Source organism: Hippoglossus stenolepis, chromosome 23 (genome assembly GCF_022539355.2).
Source record: "Hippoglossus stenolepis isolate QCI-W04-F060 chromosome 23, HSTE1.2, whole genome shotgun sequence".
Lineage (NCBI taxonomy): Eukaryota > Metazoa > Chordata > Actinopteri > Pleuronectiformes > Pleuronectidae > Hippoglossus > Hippoglossus stenolepis.
In genome coordinates, this window is record NC_061505.1 from 6,599,095 (window position 1) to 6,625,053 (window position 25,959).

General features: G+C 41.8%; 3 protein-coding genes across 5 annotated transcripts; 2 read left to right on the forward strand and 1 right to left on the reverse strand.

The window, feature by feature from the left end:
* Nucleotides 1-469: 469 nt before the first annotated feature.
* On the forward strand, nt 470-13,875 carry LOC118102294 (oxysterol-binding protein 1). Of its 3 annotated transcripts, XM_035148388.2 has the most exons (17): nt 756-1,083; nt 2,008-2,180; nt 2,462-2,670; nt 3,270-3,438; nt 3,785-3,896; nt 4,121-4,304; nt 5,020-5,137; nt 5,412-5,469; nt 5,654-5,818; nt 7,269-7,514; nt 8,209-8,329; nt 8,548-8,651; nt 8,952-9,047; nt 10,134-10,321; nt 11,606-11,841; nt 11,965-12,003; nt 12,130-13,875. In XM_035148388.2, exons 2-17 carry the CDS (start codon nt 2,044-2,046, stop codon nt 12,270-12,272), a joined length of 2,325 nt encoding a protein of 774 aa, XP_035004279.1. In that variant the 5' UTR covers nt 756-1,083; nt 2,008-2,043; the 3' UTR covers nt 12,273-13,875. The 3 variants fall into 3 exon arrangements, with proteins under 3 accessions (XP_047194848.1, XP_035004279.1, XP_047194847.1); XM_047338892.1 differs by lacking the exon at nt 756-1,083 and adding an exon at nt 470-620 and having other exon boundaries at nt 11,965-13,875; XM_047338891.1 differs by having other exon boundaries at nt 11,965-13,875.
* Nucleotides 13,876-15,305: 1,430 nt separating this feature from the next.
* On the forward strand, nt 15,306-18,528 carry LOC118102323 (N-acyl-aromatic-L-amino acid amidohydrolase (carboxylate-forming) B). Its single transcript, XM_035148434.2, has 6 exons — nt 15,306-15,571; nt 15,653-15,848; nt 15,961-16,054; nt 16,152-16,259; nt 16,384-16,496; nt 18,224-18,528. The coding sequence occupies exons 1-6, from the start codon at nt 15,309-15,311 to the stop codon at nt 18,464-18,466; spliced, it is 1,017 nt and encodes a 338-aa protein (XP_035004325.1). The 5' UTR covers nt 15,306-15,308; the 3' UTR covers nt 18,467-18,528.
* LOC118102334 (claudin domain-containing protein 1) lies at nt 18,511-24,782 on the reverse strand. Its single transcript, XM_035148447.2, has 4 exons — nt 23,965-24,782; nt 22,705-22,812; nt 22,281-22,418; nt 18,511-21,039 (listed from the first exon to the last, which is right to left on the reverse strand). Exons 1-4 carry the CDS (start codon nt 24,254-24,256, stop codon nt 20,819-20,821), a joined length of 759 nt encoding a protein of 252 aa, XP_035004338.1. The 5' UTR covers nt 24,257-24,782; the 3' UTR covers nt 18,511-20,818.
* Between the last annotated feature and the right edge of the window lie 1,177 nt (nt 24,783-25,959).

Here is a 25,959-nt window from a genome sequence, read left to right on the forward strand (position 1 = left end):
AACAAAAGCAGGCTAACACACTTCATTCATTATAAGCAGACAAAAGTTTGAAAATGTAAGTTCAAATTATGATCTTGATCTTATTTTGAGTGTTTGTTGTTAAATTTTACTTTATTTGCTGTAACTTTTTTCTCACGTGCATGTATTATTATTATAACAAAAAAAAACATGTTTAAAATAAACTATAAGTGTTTTGGAATTATTGTAAGCTATTTTATTTGGTGCCTGACATATAAGACAACAAAACGCTCGGCTACATTATTTTGAATAAAATGTGTATTTTTATTTTTCACTTTAATAAATATTTTGATAGTTGAGGTCTTATTTTTTCCAGATGCAGTTTTTATTTATTTCAGATTCAGATTTCACTAAAGTAATTTATAATAACAAAAGCAGGCTAACACTCTTCATTCATTATAAGCAGACTTAGCATTGTGAAGCTAACGTTAGCCATGTTCGCTGGCTGGTCGCGAGGAACCATATTGAGGAACGAATATCAACATAACGTCTAAATAATACTTTCATAGAAAAGTAAAATTAATGCAGAAGTTCCAGTTTCGTCCTCCACAAATAGAGCTCGTGTCCGTTAATTCGCCGATAATCTGCTCTGAAAATAAAAGGTAAAATAACATCGATGTTTTGGGGATTAAAATGTACATTTTGTGTGTTTTTACGTGGCGATGAACTATTACTTTAAAAAGGTTTTTAAAAAACACCGGTTCATGTGAGCTGTCGTGTTTCTACACGGAACCGAATCGTGTTGCACCGGGTGTAACCAGCAGCGAGCTAATGTTAGGCTAGTCAGATGTAGCTAGCTAGCATTAGGGTTCATGTCGGCGCGCGCGGGTGTAGAATGAACAGCACACACGCGGCTGACGAGGGATACGACTTCAATTCGTTGTGTCGCCGTCGCACCGCGGCCGCCGCCGCCGCCGCCTCACGCCGAGCCGCTCTCCCCCGGGCTAGCTAGCTAGCTAGTTAGTTAGCATCTCCGGGCTAGCCACAGCGGCGTATGGGTGTCAAAGTTGGCCGTGACTTCGCCGGGTGTCTGGTTGCCTGATCTCACGTTGCGGACACGTCAAGGTAAACGCTTCGCCAAGTCGGGCGGGTTGCAAAGCTAGCCGGCGGAGGGGACGGGGGTTTCGGCGCTGCAGCTCGCCGTGCAACGGGGTTGGGAGATTTTGTGAATATGCACACGTCAGCCGGCAAACTCCGAGCAAACATGTCAGCTGGTTAATTCACTTTAGCTCATGTTGTGGCTGCAATGATCCAGTGACTCCCACTTAGCTTCTGGTGTCAAGCTCTTTATGAACTTTACCGTTTGAATGTTCTGTTGTTGTTAGTATTGTTTGGGAAAGTGTTTTTTCTGACATATGTCAAAAGAAATCTCAACATCTGTGTCAGTCACTAATATATAGTTTAAATGTCATCAAGAAGACAATGATTCATCACTATTTAATCCCTCTTTCATTTAAACAGTAGAAGTGTGTCAACAATGAATCTGTATTGATTCTATAGTTGACCTTTGACCCCCCCCTCATACCACACTGAAAGATCAATATCCGCCACCGGTAGTGGTTTGTAGTAATGTTGCATTAAATGTTGAGCTGGTTTAGTGTGAGAACAGGTAAGTGACTTGCGAATATTTTTCATAATCAGTGAATCTGCTTATTATCTTCTCGTTCAATTTGTTTTGGTTGTAAAAATGTCAGAGAACCTGCTGCAACATCACAAACTCCAAGTTGATATATTTGAAGTGTCTTGCTTTTCCCAGTCAGGAGCCTAAAACGCCCAGATAACGGGTTTAATAGAATTGAAGACAATGAAAACAAGTACATTTTTACATTTGACGAATCGGGACCAGCTTATTTGCTTCAGAAACAACAAACAGACAATCACATGGTTATTTTCTGAGTCAACCTTTTAATTTATGAATCAGTTTTGCTTTATGTAAGAGCACAAATCTTGTCACGTGCGTTTTAACTTTACTTTTCCTTTTATTTTAAGGTTCCTCAAATCCGTATTCAGATTTTGGGGGCAGTGATGTCAGAGCCTAAGACCCCCACCCCAACCCCAGCTGGTGACACTTACAAAGGATGGGTCTTCAAGTGGACAAATTACATCAAGGGTTATCAGCGGAGGTGGTTCGTCCTCAGCAATGGGCTGTTGTCATACTACAGGTTTGTTTTCCCGCAGAACACAGATAACACAAATGATGCAGCCTTGATAATGTCACTAGAGAAATAGCTTTGATTCATCCTCAGTAACTACTGTATAGTTACACCCAACAAACCGTCCTGTGTTATTTCTATTATAATCAATGTCTGTCAAATTTGAATCTCTCAAGAAAACTATAGTACAATTAATAGGACTGTGTTTTAAAGTCTGTAATACTGGCAATTCTGTTTTCTCCATCTTTCAATTTTTTTTTAACAAAAACTCTAATTTCTCTGGTTATCAGGACCCAGGCAGAGATGGGCCACACATGTCGGGGCACAATCAACTTGGCCACAGCAACCATCACTGTGGACGACGCCTGCAACTTTGTCATCTCCAACGGAGGGGCGCAGACCTATCACCTGAAGGCCAGCTGTGAGGTGGAGCGTCAACGCTGGATCACTGCCCTCGAGTTGGCCAAAGCAAAGGCAGCTCGCATGCAGGCGGAGTCAGGTAGAGCCAAGTTCTGATATTTTGCCTGAATTTATTTATTCATTTAATTTATTTTGAAGTCACTGACAAAAGCTCCAGATTGGACCCAAATCCGCATTCAAGTAGCAGTCACAAATAGCTCTGTGTAAACTCTAAAAAGATGACACGTTGCACTGCCCAACTAGATTGCTAGCAGCAGCTACAGGCAATCAGAGCGCAGGGTGGGGTGAAGGTACATGTAGTTGTGAGGCGCACCCTGACTTCTGCATGTTGCTGTTATGTGAAGTACTTAAGAAATTCATTAAGTAGTAAGCTTAGTTTGAGTATGAGCCACCCAAAGTAAAAGCTGTGTAATTACTACTTATTAAGTAATTACATTTAGATTTAACAGTGATTTGAAGACTCCCTGTCACAAGACAGGCAGTCATGTTGTGTGAACTGCAGTGATCTCATGAAGTTTCTTCATCTGAACTTTGGATTAAACACTCGAACACACTGGAGGATGTAAAAGAGCAGGCAGAGGAAAAAGCATTTAGTGTTTTTGATCTGTGGATCTTTTAAAAAATCAGATTGAAGTTATGACAGAAGAAGTCTTCCACTGTTGTTTTTATCGTCAACAGATGACTCCGGGGATGACTTCTCACACTCATCTGCTCCAGTGGCACCTGGACAAGGTGGCGGCTCTCAGAATTCAGAGGTCCAGTCTGCTCTCAGAACACTCGGCAGCAAGGTGGAGGACCTCAGCACGTGCAATGACCTGATCTCAAAGCATGGCTCTGCCCTCCAGAGGTCCGGCTCTGTCGCTCTGTTTGTCCTTACGCACTCAGTTCACAGTTCAATGTTTATCACATCTCTTCTTTCTAAAAATACAAATGAAAATTCCCAAACATGTAGGCAAACAATACGCACATACTGACATTTGTTAAAACACAATGACACCTTTTCAAGGATAGTGACTAAGTGTAGGTGTGGTGGTGCCAGCATGCAAAAGAAGTATGTAGATAAACAGATGAGCAGACATGCCATTTGAGTTATAAAAATAAACCCTGTGAACGTCATGCTCGTGGCTTTTAACACTGTAACCGGATGACATCTTGCCAACAGATCATTATCATTGTGCGTTTTATTATTTCAGGTCTCTATCAGAGCTGGACAGTTTGCGTCTGACTGGAGAGGCTGGGGATAAGATTCGTCAGGTCACAGAAAGGGCCACGCTGTTCCGCATCACCTCTAATGCCATGATTAATGCAAGTGTCACGTCTTCTCTCAGTACATTTATATCTTGTCTTTTAATTATGTAACCAGTGAGTCTGGCCCTGCTGAAAAAACATGTTTTTTTTCCCCTCTGGACTGATCTAGTTTGAACTTGAAGAATCCAAACTCACTGTCCTCCTAACAGGCCAAATCAACAGGTCACAATAATTTAATTTTGGGTTTTAGTGGTTCTAAGTGTGAATGTTTGGCTCCTCAGGCATGCCGAGACTTTCTGAATCTGGCTCAGGCTCACAGTAAGAGGTGGCAGAAGGCCCTGCAGGCAGAGCGGGAGCAGAGAGTGAGGCTGGAGGAGACTTTAGAGCAACTGGCCAAGCAGCACAATCACCTGGAGCGAGCGTTCAGAGGGGCGTCGCAGGCAAACGCCTCAGCAGATAATAAAGGTAGCACGCGACTCTCACCCCGACCAGCTCCCAACTCATTATTTCACAGATTCTTTTTGTGAACACGCATCTATGTAATCACTCACTGATTCATTTGTTGCTGAGAGTTTTTCTGCCAACAAAACTGTCACTCAAAGGAACACTGCATTTGTTGAAGTACAACATGATCAGCGTTCACACTGTAGTGTAGTGAACTCAAAGTTTTAACAACAGAAAGTTTTGCTGATCGAAACCATGTCGAAAAATGTTTTTGACAAGTCATCAAAGTATTCTTAGTAAAAATGTATTCATCTGATAAAGAAAAAAAGTTAAACTATCAAAATAAAGATAACTACATGTAACACAAATCTTTAAATTGACTGAGTTTCTATGCACTTGATTGTCTCTAGAGCCCAATTTTAGTTGCAACCTCCGAGTGTGGGACCCACTGCATTAGTTGATACACAGAAAACCAGCCTGAACTTTTCTTTCAATCACTTCTTAATTTAAGTTGTTTTTTTTCAAGATATGCTACTTTTTTGATAATACAATGAGATGACATCACCTTTTTCTTTTAAGAAATTGCGATGCTTAGTTTTGACATTTTAAATACCAAACATTTCATTTGATCAAGGAAATACTTGTGAGCCCGAATACTTTCTGCTGTTGTCAGTAAAGAAAATCCTTGACATGTGAAATTTAAATGGAGTCTGGTAAGTAATAACTTTCTGTAAAGGTGCTGCCGGGCCGGGAAAAGGCGAGGCCAGTGACGAGGACGATGACAATGAATTCTTTGATGCTATGGAGGAGGCTCCGGAATTTATCACTGTACCTGCCGATCCACAATTTCACAAGTGAGTAGCGTGCCATTCACAATACACGTGATTGTAGAGAAAGAAGTGTTCTAACTAAAGGGTGAATTCCCAGAGGCTTCATTTATTTATTTATGTTACCTGCTACCTTGTATGACATGTCCTTAAATCACAAGGATGTACTTCTTTACACCCCTGTATGCAGTAATTTATGGCTGGCATACTGTCCTACTATCCTATTAACTTACATTGGTTGTTTGTTGAAACAGAAACCTTTTATACACTGACACAATCTTTGTTTTTTAATCTCTTACAGAAGGTCAAGCAGTAATATCAGCGGTTTCAACAGTGAAATGTGTCCTGATGATCAGTCGGTATGTCTCAAAGCACCAGTTCAGTTCATTAAAATGTTCATTAAGTGTTATTGTGCTACGATCAAGAATCGGATCAGAAACATTTCAAGAACGACTCATTTGAAAACCAGTGAATCGTTCTTTAAAGCTTCATCTCTTCCAGTAGGTTTCATGCTGATTACTGACAAAACTTTCTGCCCTTCAGCTCAATGAGGAACCCCTTGCCATAAACCCGGAATCCCCTTCTCAGGAGCTGGTGCCCTTGAAGAAGAGGCGAACACGCATCGCGGACAAACCCAACTACTCCCTCAACCTGTGGAGCATCATGAAGAACTGCATCGGCAAAGAGTTGTCCAAGATCCCGATGCCTGTGAGTATTTCTCTGGCTGTTGCACAACACGCAGTCTGACTCTCAGGAAGTTTGTTTGCTGATCTGGCAATGAAAAGGTCACATGAACGTTCACCTCCTCGTCTGGCTTTTCTTTTCATGTCTTTGTTTGTGTGCTTGTAACAACTCCTCCAGGTTAACACAAGGTTAAGGTCGTATCAGCACGTCACAGACCTGCAGCACCAGTGTGCGACTATCATGTTGTCACATTCTTTTGGCGCCATCTATAATCACAGTTTCTCTTTTACTTCATCTATTGTGGGATCAGTAATCAAGTCACCTGAGTCATTCCTCCTCTTCTCATTGCTGTTGAATAATAACACATTGCAGTTTAGACAAGTTGAGTTTTATGCTGTAAAAATCTATTATAGTTTATCCATACTTTGTTTTATTTTATTTATAACGATAGTAATAACTTTTCATATATATTATGTCATGTTCCAGAGCTCCCTGGAATTGTGTAGGTCATATAAGGGGGTTATTATTATTATTATGATTATGATTATTGTTATTATTATAGCACACCAGTCAATAGTCTGAGTCCTCTTGGCCTTTATGGGATTCTATACCCATAAATTATAAAAGTAATGACAACATATATTTAGAATAATTACAACCTTAATCGCTCTTTTCAAAATCCAAATAACAGTGTTACAAAAGAATATAAAATAAAATGGCATTAGAAACTAAACACAATTTTAAAAAGTCATAAAATCACCAAATTTAAAAGACAATAATTCAGCTGTGGTGAGATGAAGGCGTTACTTTTTTTTATATTTTTATGCTGATAAATACTCTTTTATTTCCTGCAAGAGACTATGTATGAGCATATGTAACCAACAGAGGGCAGACTTTGTTTGGCCAAGTTCAGTGAGCCAATGATGAGAATCTGTTTTGCTTGTGAAAAGATTTTGACGTCCAGTTTTTAACATCATTAGACATAAAGTGACCTCAGCCGTCCATGTTCTGTTGGTCTAACATCTGTTTGCCATCAGGATAACAATGTCTAATCGAATCAAATATACTTTATTGTCCCCGTGGGGAAAGTTTTCTTGGGCCAAAGTGCTACAGCAGCTGCAGAACAGTGCATTGTACAACAGACAACAAAAACCTTACACAAAGACATATCGTGTAAGACCTAGAATAATAATGCAGAATAAAAGTAAGTTGAATATTGAACCTTCCCTGAAAACACTTAACACTAAAAGGATATCACTCATAAAAGATGAAAAACAAAAACTGTCAATAAAACCAGAGTGTAAAATGTCAAAGTGCAAAGGTTATTGTCTATGTCAAAGTGTTTTGTCAATACTAAAATTATAGTATCAATATTAAACTACACTATTAATATATGGGCAAATAATGTACCATAGCATCTTAATTTGTGATGACTGCAACCATTACTTTACACCTGTTCTGCTCTCTGCTGTAGGTAAACTTCAACGAGCCCATCTCAATGCTGCAGCGGTTGTCGGAGGACCTTGAGTACCACGAGCTGCTCGACAAGGCCGCCAAGTGCCAGAGCTCCCTAGAGCAGATGTGCTACGTGGCTGCCTTCTCCGTGTCCTCCTACTCGACCACCGTCTACCGCACGGGCAAGCCCTTCAACCCCCTGCTGGGAGAGACGTACGAGCTGGACCGCCGGCGAGAGAGCGGCTACCGCTCGCTCTGTGAGCAGGTGGGATGTGTCCTCTGCAACATCTTTTTTTCCTTAATACTGACTGTTCGGTTTTCGAAACACAAACGGAGAACAAATTCATTTTCTACACACCTCTAGTGTTATGCAGCAATGTAGATAGCTTTGGTTTTAATTGCACATGTTTTGAGATATCTACTAAAGAGATTTTAGAAAAATTATACACTTAATGACATCATCTATTTCTGCAAAAGATACACAGAAGCCTTCTTCTAACAGGGAAGCCAAACTGAACAAAGAATGGAGGAAGGATGACATGAAAATTCCAATGGACTCAGCACTTTGACACATTACATGGAACTAGCATTCATGAGAGTTGACTAATAATTGAGGTTAGTCAGGCCTCATTCAGGAAGGAAGTATACTTTTTGTTTAGCTGTTATTTCTATGTACCATGGGCATAGCAGCGTGTTTCAGTCACTTTTCATGCATCTCTGATTCTAGTTCTCTCCCTCTCTTCTGATCAGTATCATTTTGACATTTTAGTTTTGCTTGCGTTATTGGTTACATTTTGGACACTATTACATAAGTAGTTTGAAAGTCATGTTGCTTCGCGCTCTGATTCTGACATGAGAAGTGTAAACGGATTTTTACTTGCACTGCTCAAATCTGTGTTTTTTCCTACTTGTGCACAGTGTGTTTGTTTACCACTAATGTATCTGTTCCTCTTTTTCAGGTGAGCCACCACCCTCCTGCAGCAGCACATCATGTGATTTCTGACCGTGGCTGGACCCTGAGGCAGGAAATCACTGTTGCCAGCAAGTTCAGGGGCAAATATCTGTCAATCATGCCTTTAGGTACGAAAGGCAGTTACGTCTTTGTGGACAAAACAAAAGCAGCAAACAAAGCAACGTTTGAGCATTCATCCACCATTGAGCAAAGCCTGAGGAATTAATCAGTCACACCTCAGCACAACCTTAACTGAAGGTTGTCAGTCAGAAGCCTAGAATAACAAACTGTTGTTTTGTTAATGATGCTGGTTCATTTACCATCTGCATTTCCTCTTTCTGTGCAGGCACAATTCATGCAATCTTCGAAAAAGGCAACCATCACTACACATGGAAGAAAGTGACCACCACAGTGCACAACATCATTGTCGGAAAACTGTGGATCGATCAGGTGAGAGCGAAAGTTGCAAAATCGCACTGTTTAAAAAAAAGAAAAAAAAGCTGTGAATAAACAGCCGAGCCCTAAGTTGATGAGCAGCAACCTTGTTGTTGTTGTTGGTGCATTTCCAAGAAAGTCAACAACAATAGGGAGATGAGAAATGACGAGTAACAAAGATCTCAGCTCGACTCCGAATTATATCAACAACAAATTGCCAAAACCTGAACTTAAGTTTTAAACGTCTATCTGTTGAAAATGATATTATTCCCTTACATTGATTTCTCTCAAACTTACTTTCTGTCTCCCTTCTAGTCTGGAGAGATAGACGTAGTGAATCACACCACTGGAGACCGCTGTCACCTGAAGTTTGCTCCTTACAGCTACTTCTCCAGAGATGTGGCCAGGAAGGTAAGTGAAGTGCAGAAACCTTTGACTCGAATCAATTCGACTTTTGCAGATTTACAGATTTCTGAAAATTGACTGCAACTGGTTAAAGTTTTTATGTATTCCATATTCACTTAACTGTTAATTGTAACACAGCAGAAACTGTCGCATGGTGCAGTTTTTCTGCTTTTATCAAAGCATAGAGAACACGTCCCCTTGTCACTCAGAAGGCAGCACAGGTTCTGGTCCAGGTTCTTGTCATCTCACGCCTAGACTACTGCAACTCCCTCCTGGCTGGTCTGCCTGCTAGAGCCATCTGACCTCTGTAGCTCATCCAGAATGCAGCAGCTCGACTGGTCTTCAACCTTCCTAAGTTCTCTCACACTACACCGCTCTTCTGCTCCCTTCACTGGTTACCAGATGCTGCCCGCATCCGCTTCAAGACACTAGTACTTGCGTACCGTGCTGCGAACGGATCGGGCCCAGTCTACATCCATGGTTAAACCTTACACCCCAGCCCATCTACTACGCGCTGCATCGGCCAATTGGCTTGCTGCTCCCTCACTGCGAGCTAGCCACTCAACAAAATCACGACTGTTTGCTGTCCTGGCTCCCAAATGGTGGAACGAGCTCCCCATTGACATCAGGACAGCAGAAAGTCTACACATCTTCAACTGCAGGCTTAAAACACAACTCTTCCGACTACACCTTGGCTAAGAAGATGGTCTAATAACCATCGTCAACTCTGATGTTGAGAGAGAAAAAAAAAAAAAGAAAAAAAAGTTAGTTGCACTTATACGTTGCACTTACATGTAGCACTTTGTAGTTTGGCTTTTTTGAAGCTAATGTACTGACACGATTCTTGCTCTTCTGGGTTTGTACCCTCATGGTTGAATGCACGCTTTGGATAAAAGCGTCAGCTAAATGATATGTGCTGTAACCAAATGAATCTTTTGTTGTTTTCTGTGCTACATGCATCATACCTCTACTTTGAGATACTAAAGATCTGCTCTGTTAGTTTTAGCCAAATCATAGTTGCATTTTATACTTTAACTGCTTCTCGGGTCATCATGTGTTACTCTGTTAACCCCCTCTGTTTCCCATCTGCAGGTGACGGGTGTGGTGATGGACAAAGACGGCAAGGCTCACTACGTGCTGTCAGGGACGTGGGATGAGAAGATGGAGTTCTCCAGAGTGATGCAGAGCAGTCGAGGTGGAGAGAACGGAACAGAGGGCAAACAGAAGACAGTGTACCAGACACTTAAAGCCAGAGAGGTCTGGAGGAGAAATCCTTTACCGTAAGTACCGTCTCTGCACGGTAAGCAATTTTTAAACCTGTGACGTGTGCCGAGAATAAAATAACAGCTAACCAGGAAGGTGACCCAATTGTACTGGTTTGGACTGTAAATTGTTTGCTATCAAGAACCAACTCTGGATTTAGACTGATTCCAAAATGTGTTAAGAACAAAAACAATTTCAGCAACATAAAAAAATATCTTTTAATCGACTTCGCAAAGTGAAAGTATCGACGGGTTGCAGGCTAATTATGAATCACACGTGGTACTGTAAATACTTGTAGTAGTTTTCATTATGTGACACACACAAACGCGAGACTAGTGATGACGAATTGTTTATTCAACTTGACCGCTTGACAAAAATAGAGCAAATTACATAATATATATTGTCATTGAAAGCCAAGAACAAAGGAGTTGAAATTCAGATCTTCCCTCAGATAAATGTAAAGCTGAGGTTGTGAACCTTACACATCCTGCTCCGCCTGTTCCCGTTTTCAGTTTCGGGATTCGATGAAGGCCCAGACGATGTCCACACACATGGAATATACTCGTCGTACTTTCTCGAACTGCAGATCGGCCAGTGGCCGGAGGCGTTATGTTTTTGGGTTGTCTGTGTGTCTGTGTGTCTATATGTCTATATGTCTGTGTGTCTATATGTCTGTGTGTCTTTGCCACTATTGTGAACAAAGATATCTCAAGAACACTGAGGCAATGTCTTCAAATTCGGTAGAATCGTTCAGTCGGACTCAAGGATGAACTAATTCGATTTTGGTGGTCAAAGGTCCTGACGTCACACTTTTCTAGAAAAATACATGTATGTAGTTTTTAAATTCACTGGTTGGTCGAGTCAAACAACTGCAGGGCGGTAATTCTAGTTTTAGATAATAAAACTGGGTCGAATATATAATGTCTGGGTTAAGGTTTTTATTTCAGGTTAAGTGACCTACTTTTATAATTAAAGACTGTGAGAAACCTTTTTTCAAAATAATACATTAATTACAATGATTAAAGTTAAATGATACCAAACCCTTAAGCACAATGGCGGCGTTTAATTACCACTGTTGCATCATTTTGGACATGTATACTTCAGCAACGAGGCCTTTTGATTTGAATTGTTTCACAGTCGTAGTTATTCTGCCGTCTGGTCTTATGCTTGTTAAATTAATTTTGCAAGAAAAATTGTTTATGATAATAATTATACTTAACTCTCTTTAAATTATCTCTCATAAATAAGATCCAACCCAAAGGGATTTTCTAAGTTCTGCTGTTGTTTATCTTTGTCCACAGTGATGGAGCAGAGACCATGTACTACTTCACCGCCCTGGCTCTGACCCTAAATGAGCCCGAGGAGGGCATGGCACCCACCGACAGCCGTCGCCGGCCTGACCAGCGCCTGATGGAGGAAGGTCGCTGGGAAGAGGCCAACGCCGAGAAGCAGCGGCTGGAGGAGAAGCAGCGCAGCGTCCGGCGTGAAAGAGAGAGGGAGGCCGCCAGCCAGCGCACCTCCAGCCAATCAGATGAAAGTGAGTCAAATGTGTATTAATGCTTTTCTTCTTCTGTATTCCTCTCTATCTTGTATGGGGGGGGGGGGAATCTTGGAATAAAGGGGTAAAAAATCTCTGTGATCCCCTTTTCTCTTTCAAAAGCTGTCGATGAGGATTCTCTTACTGATCCCTCCTTAAAAAGCAAGTATTCCTCATTTTGTCTCTCACTGTTGCATCTTCACATTTCAATTTCTGCTCTAATCATCTCTATGTATTGTTTTCTTTCAGCTTTTTTGGCAATATCTGACAATCTCTTCTCTCTTTCAGGCTCACCTCATGACAACTACCAGGCACTCTGGTTTGAGAGCTGTGAGGACCGGATCACAGGTGAGCAAATCCATCTATATAAGGGAGGCTACTGGGAAGCGAAGGACCACGGCAGCTGGGAGGGATGCCCAGACATATTTTGACCTCGGCGTTGACTGCAAAGTGCCCTGAAGAGACTGGTCCATCAAAGCTGCCTGGTGGACGCCGACCACAAAGGCCTGCTTGCCCCCCTACTCGGACGGCTGCTTCCCTCCAGCGGCTCTCTGTTCTAAGAGATCTCCAGGACGGCCACTGCTGTCTGATCCCGAGGGAGCAGGGTTTTCCCTCCTCGACCCCCTTTGTTGCTGTCACACATCTGAGAAGGCTGAAAGTCTCTGTGCTGCTTTGTCTCGGGTCAGGCTGGGCATAAAGGGGAGGAAATGAAACAGGCAGTGCTTCCAAATCTAGAGTACATCCTCCTTGTAGTCTCTCTTCTCAAGTCTGTTCAGTCTCTCAGATCAGGAGCAGGAGAGGTTTTTGTGCTGAAAACACCTTGTGCGATAATGTAGTGTACCTATTGTCATCCACAGCAAACGTGTGCTTTGGTAATAACTCTAAAAGTGGGGCTAAGACCTGGTTAATATATAGATTTATAAATAAATATGATTATGATAATTTCAGTAAAATGTCAACTGGTGGCCTTCAAGATGTTAGCGAGGATTTCTTGTTTCTCTCTCTCTCTGATTTAGTGTCTTAATGTAATGAAGTGAAGGTTCTAGTGTGCTTGTGTGTATGACTGCATATCTGTTCTTCCATCACTTTACATCCCTGCCACTGTGCAGTAAAAAACAGAAAAAGAAATGATTGGCCAGAACGCTGGTTGACCCTCGACACTGTCATGTTTTATTCTTTTTGTTTGTTTTAGTTTTTTACCGAGGCTTAAAGGAAATTGCTGGTGAAAATTACAACAAGGCCTAAGCACCCGTTCTCTTCGCCTTAGAAACAAGTAGCCTGCTCTCACTTGCATTTACAACACAAATGAGTGGATACGATCCTGAAGTGTATCGCCGGTTTCTCGTACAACCATTTAAACTTTGAAGATGTACTTAAGGAAAGAAACCGTGAGGTGGTGAAGTTTTTTTTCCCCCCCGGTGCTGAGGAAATCTCACATTAGTGCAGTTTTATATAAGAACAGTTAATGGAATTATCCATTTTCACAGCGTCGGAATAATGTTCAGTCATTTTGCTAACAAAGCGAGAGGTAACGTGGTTACATGGCAGTATAAAGTGTTAAATACTTGCTGTGATTAAGTTCTCGTGACGGTATCAAACGAATGAGCAAAGACGACAAATAACAAGTAAATGCAGTGGTGAAAGCCAACGTCACACCATTTATCTGCAGAAGAATCCATACATATGCAAGTACATTTTGACACCAAAAACGTGGGATACAATGTGTGTGTGTGCATTTCATAATTTTGTTTAAGTGTACTTAAATATGAAGAATAAATAAACAAAGAATTTAAAAGAAATGCAAATAACTATGATTTTATAAATGTATAGAATTTCATATTATAGTATTGATAACTGTAAATTAGTTTTTTTTTTTCTTGTATTTTTGTTTCCTCACATATTATTGGAAGAGGACTGTCTTCACTTTCAGAAAAAAAGGGAGTTTCCATTGAGAGGTGAGACGTGACATTGTTCAGTATTTTGTATTAACAAAGAAAAAGAATCTAATAAACAAATGCTGTGATGTCAAACAAATTGCTTTTCATACCGTTCTTCATGCTCCAACATTTGTATTTGACGCGACAGAAGGTTAATGTGTCCCACTGGTTTGTATTCCAGCAGATTTGATGACGTCATATTGTAGTTTATCAAAATCTCAAAATGCCAGACCTCATGGAAAAAATGTCAAACTTACCATTAGAATGTATTGCATGTTTATTAATGTTGTAATGTCAGATTGGCTGCTGGTCCTCGGCTAATTGGAGTCTAAGACGGCCCACATTTCAATTTAGCTATGGCAAATAAAGTGTAGCTTATATATCAGAAACAAAATGAAAAAAAAATCAATATCCCTTCTTGTTTGTTATAGGGAAGGTTCATTTTCCAATAGCATGTCAGAACTTTAACCTCTTGATTGTAAAATCGTACAAACAGTGCAAGTTTTTATGTATTGAAGAAAAACAAATGCACTCATACTTTTTAAATAATTACAAAGCAAATCATGATATACGTTAATAAAGTTACTTAATAAATAAAACCAGTGTAAACTCTAAAATGGGGGAAATAACACAATTTAACGTATTTATTTTAAAAGGCCGTCTCACAATGATTAGTCAGTAAAAATAGAGAGCAACACAAAGTTTAACCAGATATTTAAACTTTTCCTTGAGCAGTCAAACTCGACTCTGGGTTTAAATCACCGGCTGCTTCACATATTTTTCCTGATGAGAAGAGCTCTTTGTTCCACTGTTCACATCGCAGGCGCCTCTCCTGCTGTGTCATGCCAGCAGATTTATTTTCAGCCCGTTTTCTGAAAGGCAGACTGGAACCTACCATCCTATACAAGGGGCCGACAGAATCGGGAGTCGGGGGGGTGGGGGGAAGTTGGGGTGGGGCTTGTGGTCCGGCCAACCTCACAGCCTGTGGGGACCAAAGGATGCAATCGACGCACCACATCCCACTCAGGACACACCCTGATACAGTGTAGTGCAGTGCAGTGGACAAGAGGTGGTAGAGGGGCGCTGGGAGTTTGCATAACAGGCAGCTGAAGCCTGTACAGTGGGAGGGATGGGAATGCTGAATCAGTGAAACTGCATGAAAGCCGGGTAGAGGGTGGAAGAGGGTAAACGGCAGGGTAAGATGTACAGTATGACGCCGCGTCACTCATTTCCTCTCTTAGTTGTGAATGTGGAGCTGACAGTTCTACCTCAGGCTTTCCTCCTCGGTTAAAGAGACTTTGAATCGACCTTTATCTCGGTGCTGCTTTGGTGCATTTTTTTCAAGAGCCGGAACTGCCCCCTTTACAGTTCAGCGAGCCAGAAAAGCGAGGTAAGGTTTCACAAATCAATATTTCAGCTTTATGTTGCAGTGTCAGTGACAACGGAAGATTTGCAGTTTTGTGCACGCCGAATACAAACGGACACAAAGTAACATTTCTTGCCCTTTCTCCCCTTTCTGCTCTCAGTCTGATGGAAGTGGATGAGGTGGTGTGTTTACCGAGGTTGTCCCGAGTCGCAGTGTGTGGCGGTACCCATGGCAATGAGCTGTCCGGGGTGTACTTGGTGAGAGAGCTGCTGAAGGCGAAGAAGGAGGCGATGAAGAAGAAGGAGGAGGAGGAGAAAGAGGAGCCAGTGTCGGTGCTGATGGTGCTGTCGAACCCACGGGCCACGCAGCAGTGCCGCAGATACGTGGACACCGACCTGAACCGCTGCTTCACCCACGCCACCCTCAAGTAAGGCGGCAGCGAGAGGTGGTGATGATGCTGATGTTGTGACAGATGATGAGCTGTCTGGTTTTCTTTCCTGTCTCCCAGCGGTCCCGTATCAGACATGGCCCCCTACGAGATGATCAGGTCCCGAGAACTGAACACGCTGCTGGGGCCGAAAGGCAGTGCCAAGGCGGTGGATCTTGTTTGTGACCTCCACAACACCACCGCCAACATGGGCCTGTGCCTCATCGCATATTCTGACTGCGACTGGATCTGCCTGCACATATTCAGACACCTTCAGGCAAGACAAAGACAAACGGTCAAATCCATTCCCTCTGCACATTTGAGAAACTTCCCAGAGTCGGTCACATTTTGATACAATTAAAAAAAAGTCTGATTTGTCTGTTTTTCAGAGGCAGATGCCAGATGTACCAATGAGGTTCATCCATTTCGACGTCTCCAGAAAAGAATCCTATTCCCTCGATTCAGTGGGAAAGCACGGCTTCGGTAAGAAGGTCTTTTTTTTTACTATAAACTGATTGTTGGAAGGACAGAGAAGCTGCATGATTTGTGATGTCTCCCGTCTCAAATCAACTTCCTGTAGCGATGGAGATCGGCCCTCAGCCCCACGGCGTGGTGAGGTCCAACATCTACACGGCAATGAAAGATGGCGTGCAGCACATGCTCGATTGGGTTCGCTCCTTCAACTCAGGTACATGTAAACACAGGTTACCAATGGAGTTATCTCACTTCAGAAGTTACATCTTGCAAACTTTGCGCATCTCTTAACCCCTTGTTGGACTCCATCATCGGGTTGTTTTTGCTTTTATTCTCAGGTACTACTTTTGAAGGAGGATTCGTGGACGTGTTCACCATGGTTAAACACATCGACTACCCAAGAGACGGCCAGACTCACGACATCACAGCCGCCATTCACCCACAACTCCAGGTACAGCCTGAAGCGTATTTGTAGCTGCAGGATTTTATAAACAGACGGGCCTTTGTCCAATTTGAAAGCTTCTTCCCCTAATTGCGTAAGTTCGAATGAACCAGGGAGTGGATAAAATAAAAAGAATAAACAAATTACCTCACAATGAAGTATCACCTTAATGACATTACCGCATGAACACAAAAGTGGCTTTTGTTGCAAGGAAAAGTTAGTTTTTGTTAAAAGGTGCTGTGAACAACACGTGGATGAATTGTATCCAGTGCTTTACCTCGCCTGTTGCTCATAAATCTATTTACAGTATTTGTTGCAACAACAAGGCGGGTCGTCATTCTCTAAGACGTCTTTATACCAAAGAGCAATTATGACGTAAAAGCACTAAATCTGCTCCTATTAATAGCAGACAAATTACATGGTGACTTGCAGGCATCCGGAACACTTGTTTAACGAGGGACTACAACTCCTACCATGACGGTGGGGCCTTTATAAAGAATTTCACGAGATGAATGTAATAATATGTAACAAATAAGATATATTAATAAAAGTGACGACTAGAATGCCGTCACTAGATTGACTCCGAGTGTACCCTTGAGAGTCTTTTATTCAGTGCACAGCAGGAAAAATTTGAACTCTATCTTCAGAAAAAACATACGGTTCAACAAATATAGTGTGTGGAGTTTCTGTTTAATGTTTACTGGGATTTAAACTGAGCTTTTCTTTCCAGAACATCGAGGAAACTTCCATGACAATGATGTGGAAGCGACAGACAAATACAGTGTTTGTGTGTTGTCTGTTGTCTAAAGTTTAAATGTCCAAATGCTGGTGCAGGTACGAAGTGTAAAAAAAAAAAAAAAAATAGATGCTTCAAGGTGTGTGCACGTAGATGACAGGAATAGAAACAGGTGGATTGAGTTCCTGACAATGATGCACTTGTTGATGACAGGTGTGACAAGCAGCCACTTTATCAACAACTGGCATTGTGCCTTTTACAATTGCTTCTCAGAGGTGCTGATTGAGCCCTGCGGTAGAATTTAGGAACATTAAAGGTGTTAGGCAGCGATCTCCGCTCCTCCGTGACGGTAAGTCACGGAGGATGATGCAACCATTACCGACACATCGACCTAAAATAGCTGGTTACTTACAGGAAACGTACAGGAAACAGAAAATCTTTTTTTTCTTTGAAGGGAAAAAAGATTGTCATTCCCGCTTCTCATTTAGATTATTTCAATTCTCTCCTCAACCGCGGGAGCCGACAGAATCGATGTAAATTACAGCTCATCCAAAACGCAGCAGCCAAACTCCTCATCAAAGCGATTTAAATAGAGCATATTACTTTGATTTTATATTCTCTTTATTGGCTTCCAGTGAATGTGACTTTAAGATCTTATTTTTCGGTCCATCAGGCCTTTTTTGTCACTCTCTGAGGAGAACCATCCTGCAAACTCCTTATCCTCTTTTAAATCTATCTTAAAAACACGTTTTTTTATAGGTGTGCTTTCTCCTAATCATTTATCACGTTCAACTGTAACTTATTTTTACTCTTTTTATCCTGCAAAGCACTGTGTAACTCAAAACTGTTTTAGCAACTTTGGTGACCTCTGCTCCTCAAACCACAGCACCTCTTGGGAACCATTGTTAGCTGTTGCACTGCTGAAAAACCTCACACATAAAAGTGCAGAACTCTCGGCTGACAGCAACCAATAAATCTAATTCCCTGCCCTCCCACACAGGACCGAGACTTCTGCCTGCTCCACCCTGAAGACGCGCTGTTCCAGACTTTCTCAGGTGAAACACTGAGATACAAAGGCATCGAACCTCTTTTTCCTTTCTTTGTCAACGAATGTGCCTATTACGAGAAGGGCATCGCTCTCTCCCTGGCGAGAAAGAGGCACGTGATGATCCCCGCCATCCGGGTGCAGACGGAGGCGGAGCAGAAAACTGACGAACAGGGACTTGCGTCAGAAGAGGAGTGAGGACGGGATTTTTACAAACCAATGACACTGATGTGACTGTGAAATAAATTTTTGTAAAACTTTTTTATTGAAACGACAGCAGTTGCTTTTGAACGTGCACCGCTGTGCGTGCACGATTGCACACGCTCACACACAATATTCAGGTGGAGGATGGACGACACATTCACTGTAGATTCACAAAAGCACAGTCATACAGCTGTTATACAGTATTTACTCTATCGTGGATTCAGGGATTGAGGAATATCTTGTATTTAAAGGCTGAATACATGAGAACACACACCGTGCATCATTACACAGGCTTTATCCCATAAAACCTTGTGAGCGCTAATACTCTATATATCAATGGAAACTTACAGCATGATTTTAAAAGTAACAGCTGCGTTTTCTGTAAATGCATTAGATATTTTGGGACATTTACATTGTGAAAAAATAGAAATTCACTACCAAGCACTACAGCAATATTCAGATATGTTCAAAAATAATTTAAGTGCAAAGGAATACTGTAGCTTATCATAATATGGCATTTAAAGTACATTCATAATGCCTCACAGGAAACTATTTCCCTTAGATCCTGTTATTTACTGAACTTTGTTGTTTTTTTCCCCATAATGGTGAACGGAAATGATTTAAAAAAAAAAAAAATCAAGGAACAAATATAAATCAAATAAATAACAATATGCACTAACTAAATCACAAAAGACATGGAAACCTATTTCAGTGAGCATACAAGAACACAAAACACAAAGTACTTTTACTGTTGAGTACATGAGGGATTTTTCATATTCTAAAAAAATCTAAAAAAAATCAGTCAAACATTAAAATCATACTTCAAAATAGCAAACAAAACAATATCCATAAAACACCATGTGACCATCGTTTCCACAAGTAAATAAATGTCAATTAAGTCGAAAGTCAATCTTAATAAAACTGACTTTTGACCTAATCTAACCTTAACCCATAACTACAACAATAGTACAGATAATCTCTCACTTTAAACCTCATCGCTGTTCACATTCCCAGACTGTGTTTCTAACTGGGTTGGTAAAAGTCTTAACACGCAACATAAGAATAAATATCTTCAATTGTTTGTCGTGGTGCAGTGAAGCGTAGTCAGGGTGCGTCCACGACATCATCAGAAATGTCACCGCACCCAGTTTTCATCCTGGGTGTGAGCAGAAGTCTAACAGATTTCAACCAGTAGAGGTCAGTGAAACAGTGGGTGCGTCTCATAGCACATACTGTACTACGAATGCACTACCACACTGTCTATAGTACATAATACACTTTGTCTTTTAACGCCAGGAACTTGTACAAGGCGCATGTTGACAGACATCCATCTGAGACACACACCAGCCTGTTAAAGAGCTGTGCTTTTTCAAAGTATGTCACATTCTGTTCTCCAGGAAGAATCTCAGAAAACCTGTTTATACATTGCATTGTTGACACAAAATCTGTGAAATTACGTGACTTCAATATGCATACCTGAGTCTTTAAGTGTACTTTAAAAAGGTCCAGTGTGTAAGATTTAGGTGAAAGGGATCTATTGGCAGAAATTAAATATATAAAATAATCCTAGCGATGTTTTCAATTGTCTTTAATCATCTGAATTATATTTAAAACTTTGTATCTACATCAGAGTGGGTCCTCTCTACGGAGGCTGCCATGTTTTTTACAGTGGCCCAAACTGGACAAACTAAACCCCTTTTAACAACTGAAGGCTACCACACGTTCTCTCTCATGTTTGGAAGGGGAAGGTGAGGTGAATTCAGCTGTAACATGAAACTTCACCACTATATGTCACTAAAGGCTACACACTGGACCTTTAAGTATCCTTAAAGGAAAATTCATGTTCTCCAGACTTTGTGGCTTGTTCAGGGCATTTTGGACATTCTCCCCTTTGCATCAATGCTTTCTACCGAGATCAAATTGTACAGGGAGTAAGACCACAGAACATGTGTCGTGGTTTTTAAGTAACTGCATTTTTTATGTCTGCAATTAACCTGGTAGAGACAGTCTTCCTATAGTAGACATGAAATGCTGCTATCCTGTGATCCAGAACTTTTCTGATGTGAATGCAATATATATTGAATTAAATGAGCGTGTACTTATCTACTCTTAACCAAGCATGTGCAGCGCTATACACGTCTTTCTGATTGACCTTTTTTTAAACCAATTCCAAGAGAAAAATGAAAATCAAATCTTTTAATGCGGCAGATAGGGTCTTTACTGTAGTGTGTATGCACTTTAATCCATCGGAGGTGCACAGATTGACCCAAATCCCGTTCCTCTGAGATCATCATATAAATTCCATCTTGGTGTCAGAGCGGGGTATGAATTCACACAGCTCTCAGTCTATGCAACGCGGTATGCTGTCATGCGGTAGTAATTCTGACTGTGGCTGCGTGCCGCCCACACCAGCAGCGCGGCGGCCATCATGTGGAGCGGCGAGGAGATGAGAGCCAAGTAGAGGGACCAGCCCAGCGAGCCGTCCACCTTGTCGGGGAGCATAGACACCCTGTGGAGCAGGTCCATCCCTGCCAGGTAGCAGCACACTGTGGCTAAGGTGCAGAGACCTGCAGGGCACAACCATTAGGGGGCGGACCGAGACACTTCTTACACTTATTTTTGTGCCTGACATTTCACACGCTCATATTTTTGGACAAATCAAACAATAACACACAGTGTTTGAAGTATTGCTGCAAACAAGCCTTTTTTTCCACATCAGACATTTTGAAAAATCAAGATAAACAGTAAGAGAGAGTGAATGTGAGCCAGCATGCACAATATCAGGATCCTGAACCTCTAACAACCATCATTCATTTTGTGATTTAGACCTGTGCATTTCTTACATTAAAAATGGCCTAAAATGTCCCTGATTTGGACGGCAATGCCACACAGACTCAAGCCAAAATGGACAATTACTGACTTTACGGACATTGATCGAATGCTGTTGATGGTCGAAAAGCAGATTTGCTGTTGTGTTATATTGTATCTCTCTCTGATGTTGTCTATTGTTGCATTGCTTTGGTCTACGAATAGTCAATATTGCTGTTTTAAATCTGATTAAACCTGCAATAACAGATTTTTGACCAACCGGGAAAAATGCAACTATTAGCCTAGTAAACACAAAATTGACATTTGGCAAACATGTTAGCACACAGCAGAAACGGATGCATTTTTGGCAACACGATGATTGTAAATCCATTATTCTTTATTCATTATTCGCCTTTGAGCTCTAACTTGATCTCAACCACCTGCTAAAAACTCTGCTGTGCTCACCAGCTAGTTTCTGTGTGCTGCATGTAAATCAGGTTATGAGAGCAGGTTTTTTAACTGCCTGCCACACCTCAGCATTGGGTTGTTGGAAGTGGTGGGAGTTCTTGTTGCTCAACACGCAACATAAACAATTCATTGAAAAGATGCTGTAACGCTTGTATTTCTGGTTATTGTGGTGCTAACATGGACTTAAAAACCTTACAGAAATAAATTTGAATATTCCGAAATAAGTTACCTTCTTTACCACAGTTTTAATTTCCTTTATGTCAATGCGTGATTGGATTACTTCAAATAAAAAATTTGGTTTTGGACATTTATTTAACTGTGAACATGCCTTTATGTTGCTGATGTACTCATGTGACACTCATGTGACACTGCTGATGGACTCAAGTGACACTGCTGATGGACTCAAGTGACCTGCAGGTTCAGGTCGAGGCAAACTACTTTCAACAAGCTACTCAGTTGCTTAATTCATTTCTTTGTGGATGCATAAAGAGAAAAGGTGACAGTTATGAGGTAATGACCGAACAGGTCTTACCAGCCAGCAGGTGAAGCACTCCGATGCCAAGGGTTGGGGTGAGGCTTCGGCAGAGGCAGGCAAAGAATCCAGTCAGGGCCGCCAACACCACTAAGCCCAGGGACACCAGTGGCAACAGAAACTGGCACCTCCACAGGTCTAAACACACAGACACAGGAAGGATGGAGTCAGTGGGCTTTACAGTAACTTCAGTTTTCCACCTTGTTTTGCATGACAGACGACAGTGACCCAATTGGCGACAGTGCATTATTCAGCATCACATATTGGACATAATTAAAGGGACAGTTCCCCCAAAAATGAAAATTCACTCATTATCTACTAACCACTATGCCTATGGAGGGGTGGGTGAAGTGTTTTTACATCTAGTAGCTTCAAGCAATGAACACCACTTGAAGATGGGTAAAGCTGCGGAGACAGAACTTACAGGTGCGCAGCATGTCCTCTCCACTGTTGTGATTTCCTGGTTCTTTGTACTTGGGAGTGAACTGCTGAGGCAGAGTGAAGCTTCGACACTCCAGCACCATTTTGGCATCTGAAAGAGGTTGTTCACTTAAATAAGCAAAATCTGAGCATGACAGTTTACTACACGTAGCATGATGCAGTACATTAATGAACTTTTTATGTTTTATGTTATGTCATGTGCTGTCAGTAGTCTTTCTCTTAAATAACAATACATATGACAACGTGTGAAGAATCTTTATTTTTCTCAGCTTCTTTTGAAGAACACAATGTACAATCCACTAACTAAACTACATGACGAAAACCCAACTTAATTTAGTCCAGTATTTCCAGAAAAGTGATGGCTGTCATGAGACAATCACCTGGGTTGTTAGGGAAAATGTTATTTACAAACACTGGCATGCATTTCAAATTGTGAATGACTTATCATGCCTGCATTATTTGGTTTAAATCTGAAATGCTTCTAGTCACATTTTTTGGGGTTTGACTGTCAGCCTGTACGTTAGACAAATAATCTTCTCTGTATACAGATCCATGTTGTAATGAACTCATATATTTAAGTCAACTGAGGCTCATCCAGTTACTTCATTTATTCACCACTGTGAACACAGATTAGAAATTCAGCCATCTTCCCCGATGGCATACGGATGTGGGCCAATTAATGAAGCTGCACTTTTGTGGCCCCAACATAAAGCTAAAAAACTAAAGTTGCCTACTTACACAATTGGCCCAAATATCCCAGAACAAATGTGGACCCTGTTCCGCAAACATGCGGTGCTCTAGGTAAAGTGTAATCTGGATGTGAACCTAAAATTGCCCATGTGGTAAATTGTGATTTTGGCCTAAATAGCACAAAACTAATTCAGGCCACCTTTGGTTTGCAAATGGTATTTCTATGGCTTAAGTGTGGACCGCTCGGACCGCTCATACCGCACGGTGTGAGGGCCAAACCTGGGCTTCATCACACATCCGTGCACATTTTTCTCCATTGTGGGTTTATTCAAAGACAGTTGGGTGTGATTGAGCTCAGACTGGATTGACAACAGCAGAAATCCCCTGTTATCCAAGGGTGATGAATCCTCCGTTACACCTGTTTGGAGGATGAGCCACACCTGCGGTCGTTAACGAACGAGATGAGGCTTGCAGGACAGCCTCTCCAAAACTTGGTAGCGATGCCTCACCTTTCTGGTAAAGTGATGTGTGTCATGTGAGGTGAGCCACGTACCTGGCTCCTTGTGCCAAAGAGCGTTGGCAGGGACGAGCACGCACCGCCACCAGAGGCCCACGCTGCCGTTGAGGCGGAACAGGGTGTCGCTGTAAGTTTTCTCATCAAACTCCCCGTCCATGAACTCCTCGTACAGGGAGCGCAGCTCGGACACGTTGGCCTCTCCGCGCACGCTGGGGCTGCTGTACTGGTACCAGTGCTGCGTCCCGATGGCCACCGACACGTACACGGTGGCCAGCGCGCTCAGCACGCAGGCGATGACCAGGGCCGTGGCGTAGCGGTTGTCAACCATTGTTCACCGGGCTAGAGGCGCGTCACAAGCAGATTAGGTTGATGCCAGCGGGTCGCGTCCGCCGCGCACATCGATGAATGGCGATGAATCCGCGATGCCCCCCCACCCCACACACTCTCACCCAAATCACTGTGGCATCGTCAAGTTCGCGAAAGATGCAGCGAATAGAAAAACAGGCAAAGACAGGCTGTTATTTTACTGACTGATCCTCAGCAGCCCTGCAGCCCGGCTTGGACGCGCCATCTGTTCCCTTGTCCCACTTCCGCGGATGGTGGGTGGCCCGACGCTGCGACAGAACCCCCACCAGCTGCAGCCCGCGATAAAATCCTCTAGTCCTCGGCGAAGCATCCAACACAAGCCCGTGATCTGATCATAATCATAATAACCATAACGATGTCTGCAGAGTCGAAACAGCAGCACCGGACAAATGCAAATAGCTTTGGTGGGATGACAGGATGATGCCGGGTGCGCGCAGGATGACGGGGGTTGTAAACACACTAATCTATGTGTTTTCCTCTTCCGGTTTGCGAGTCTCTGTCTATCGAGGTCATCGAGCGACCAGAGAGACATAAACAAGTGTTCGGTGAAATGGTTCATTGCATTGGTTGGTTGATTGATTAATTACGCTTCCGAATAATTGGTTGGCCTTGGAACAAATTGTGAAAAATATCCATCACTGAGACCACCTATTAATTAAACACTAATAATAATAATAATAATAATAATAACGATGTCAATAACGTTTAATTTTGAGTACATCTCGAAAAACAAAGTTGAATAAAATGCATAAAATATAATACCACTAATGAATACAGTTCAGTCAGACAACTCCTGTTCAATTGTTTATTGTAACAGTAGAACACGTTAGTGTTTGGCATCGAGGCTCCGACTTCCTCACTCCCCTAGAATTGATAATATAGATATGATGGGAGTGTTGCGCAAACATTTATTAAAAAAATGAATTTGAGGGTGATGTTTGTGTTCGGGGGATTTTGAGTTATTGAGTTGAAGAAAATGTTGTGCCCTCCAACTGTGGAAATATCTGAGACAATCTAAAGCAGGAGCAAGGCTTTTGGGGTCGTCACGTCTCAGAGGAAGGTCTGTCTGTTTGTCATCAGCCCAGCAGTGAAAAGATACATTGTGGCGATGGATTATTTGACAGTGAAAACATGTAGATGGTGAATCAAATTGGACCTAAAATTGAGCCTTGCGGTACACCACAGGTAATGTGAGTTGTTGAAGAGGTGTGATTACCCTGAGCAGGTTCTTTGTAAAAGATATAGGAATAATACCAACTAGTGCAGTGTGCCACAAAAATAATTGAGATGGCTCTTAAATCCCTGTCGATTGTTCAAGGCAGTCATTGGTGAACTTGAGGGGGACACTTTCTCTACTGTGTAAATCTCTAAAACCTGACTGAAACTATTAACCTAACCTAACTGCCTCTAACCAATCCTTGTTATTAGTTATAGATTGTGCTGGGAAATGTTTTTTGTATAAAATAAAGTTCTTTATATTATTTTAGTAAATTTAATATTCCATTGTAAGGTGTGAATAACGAATAAGGAGTGTAATAATGTGTGATCATTTTTTTTATGTAAAACTCCAAGGAAATGTATAAAAGATCAGTCATAGATAGCCACAGTGTTTTTCCTGCTACAGCTTTATGTGTGCTGGATTCAGGTTAGCTAATGTTATTTTTA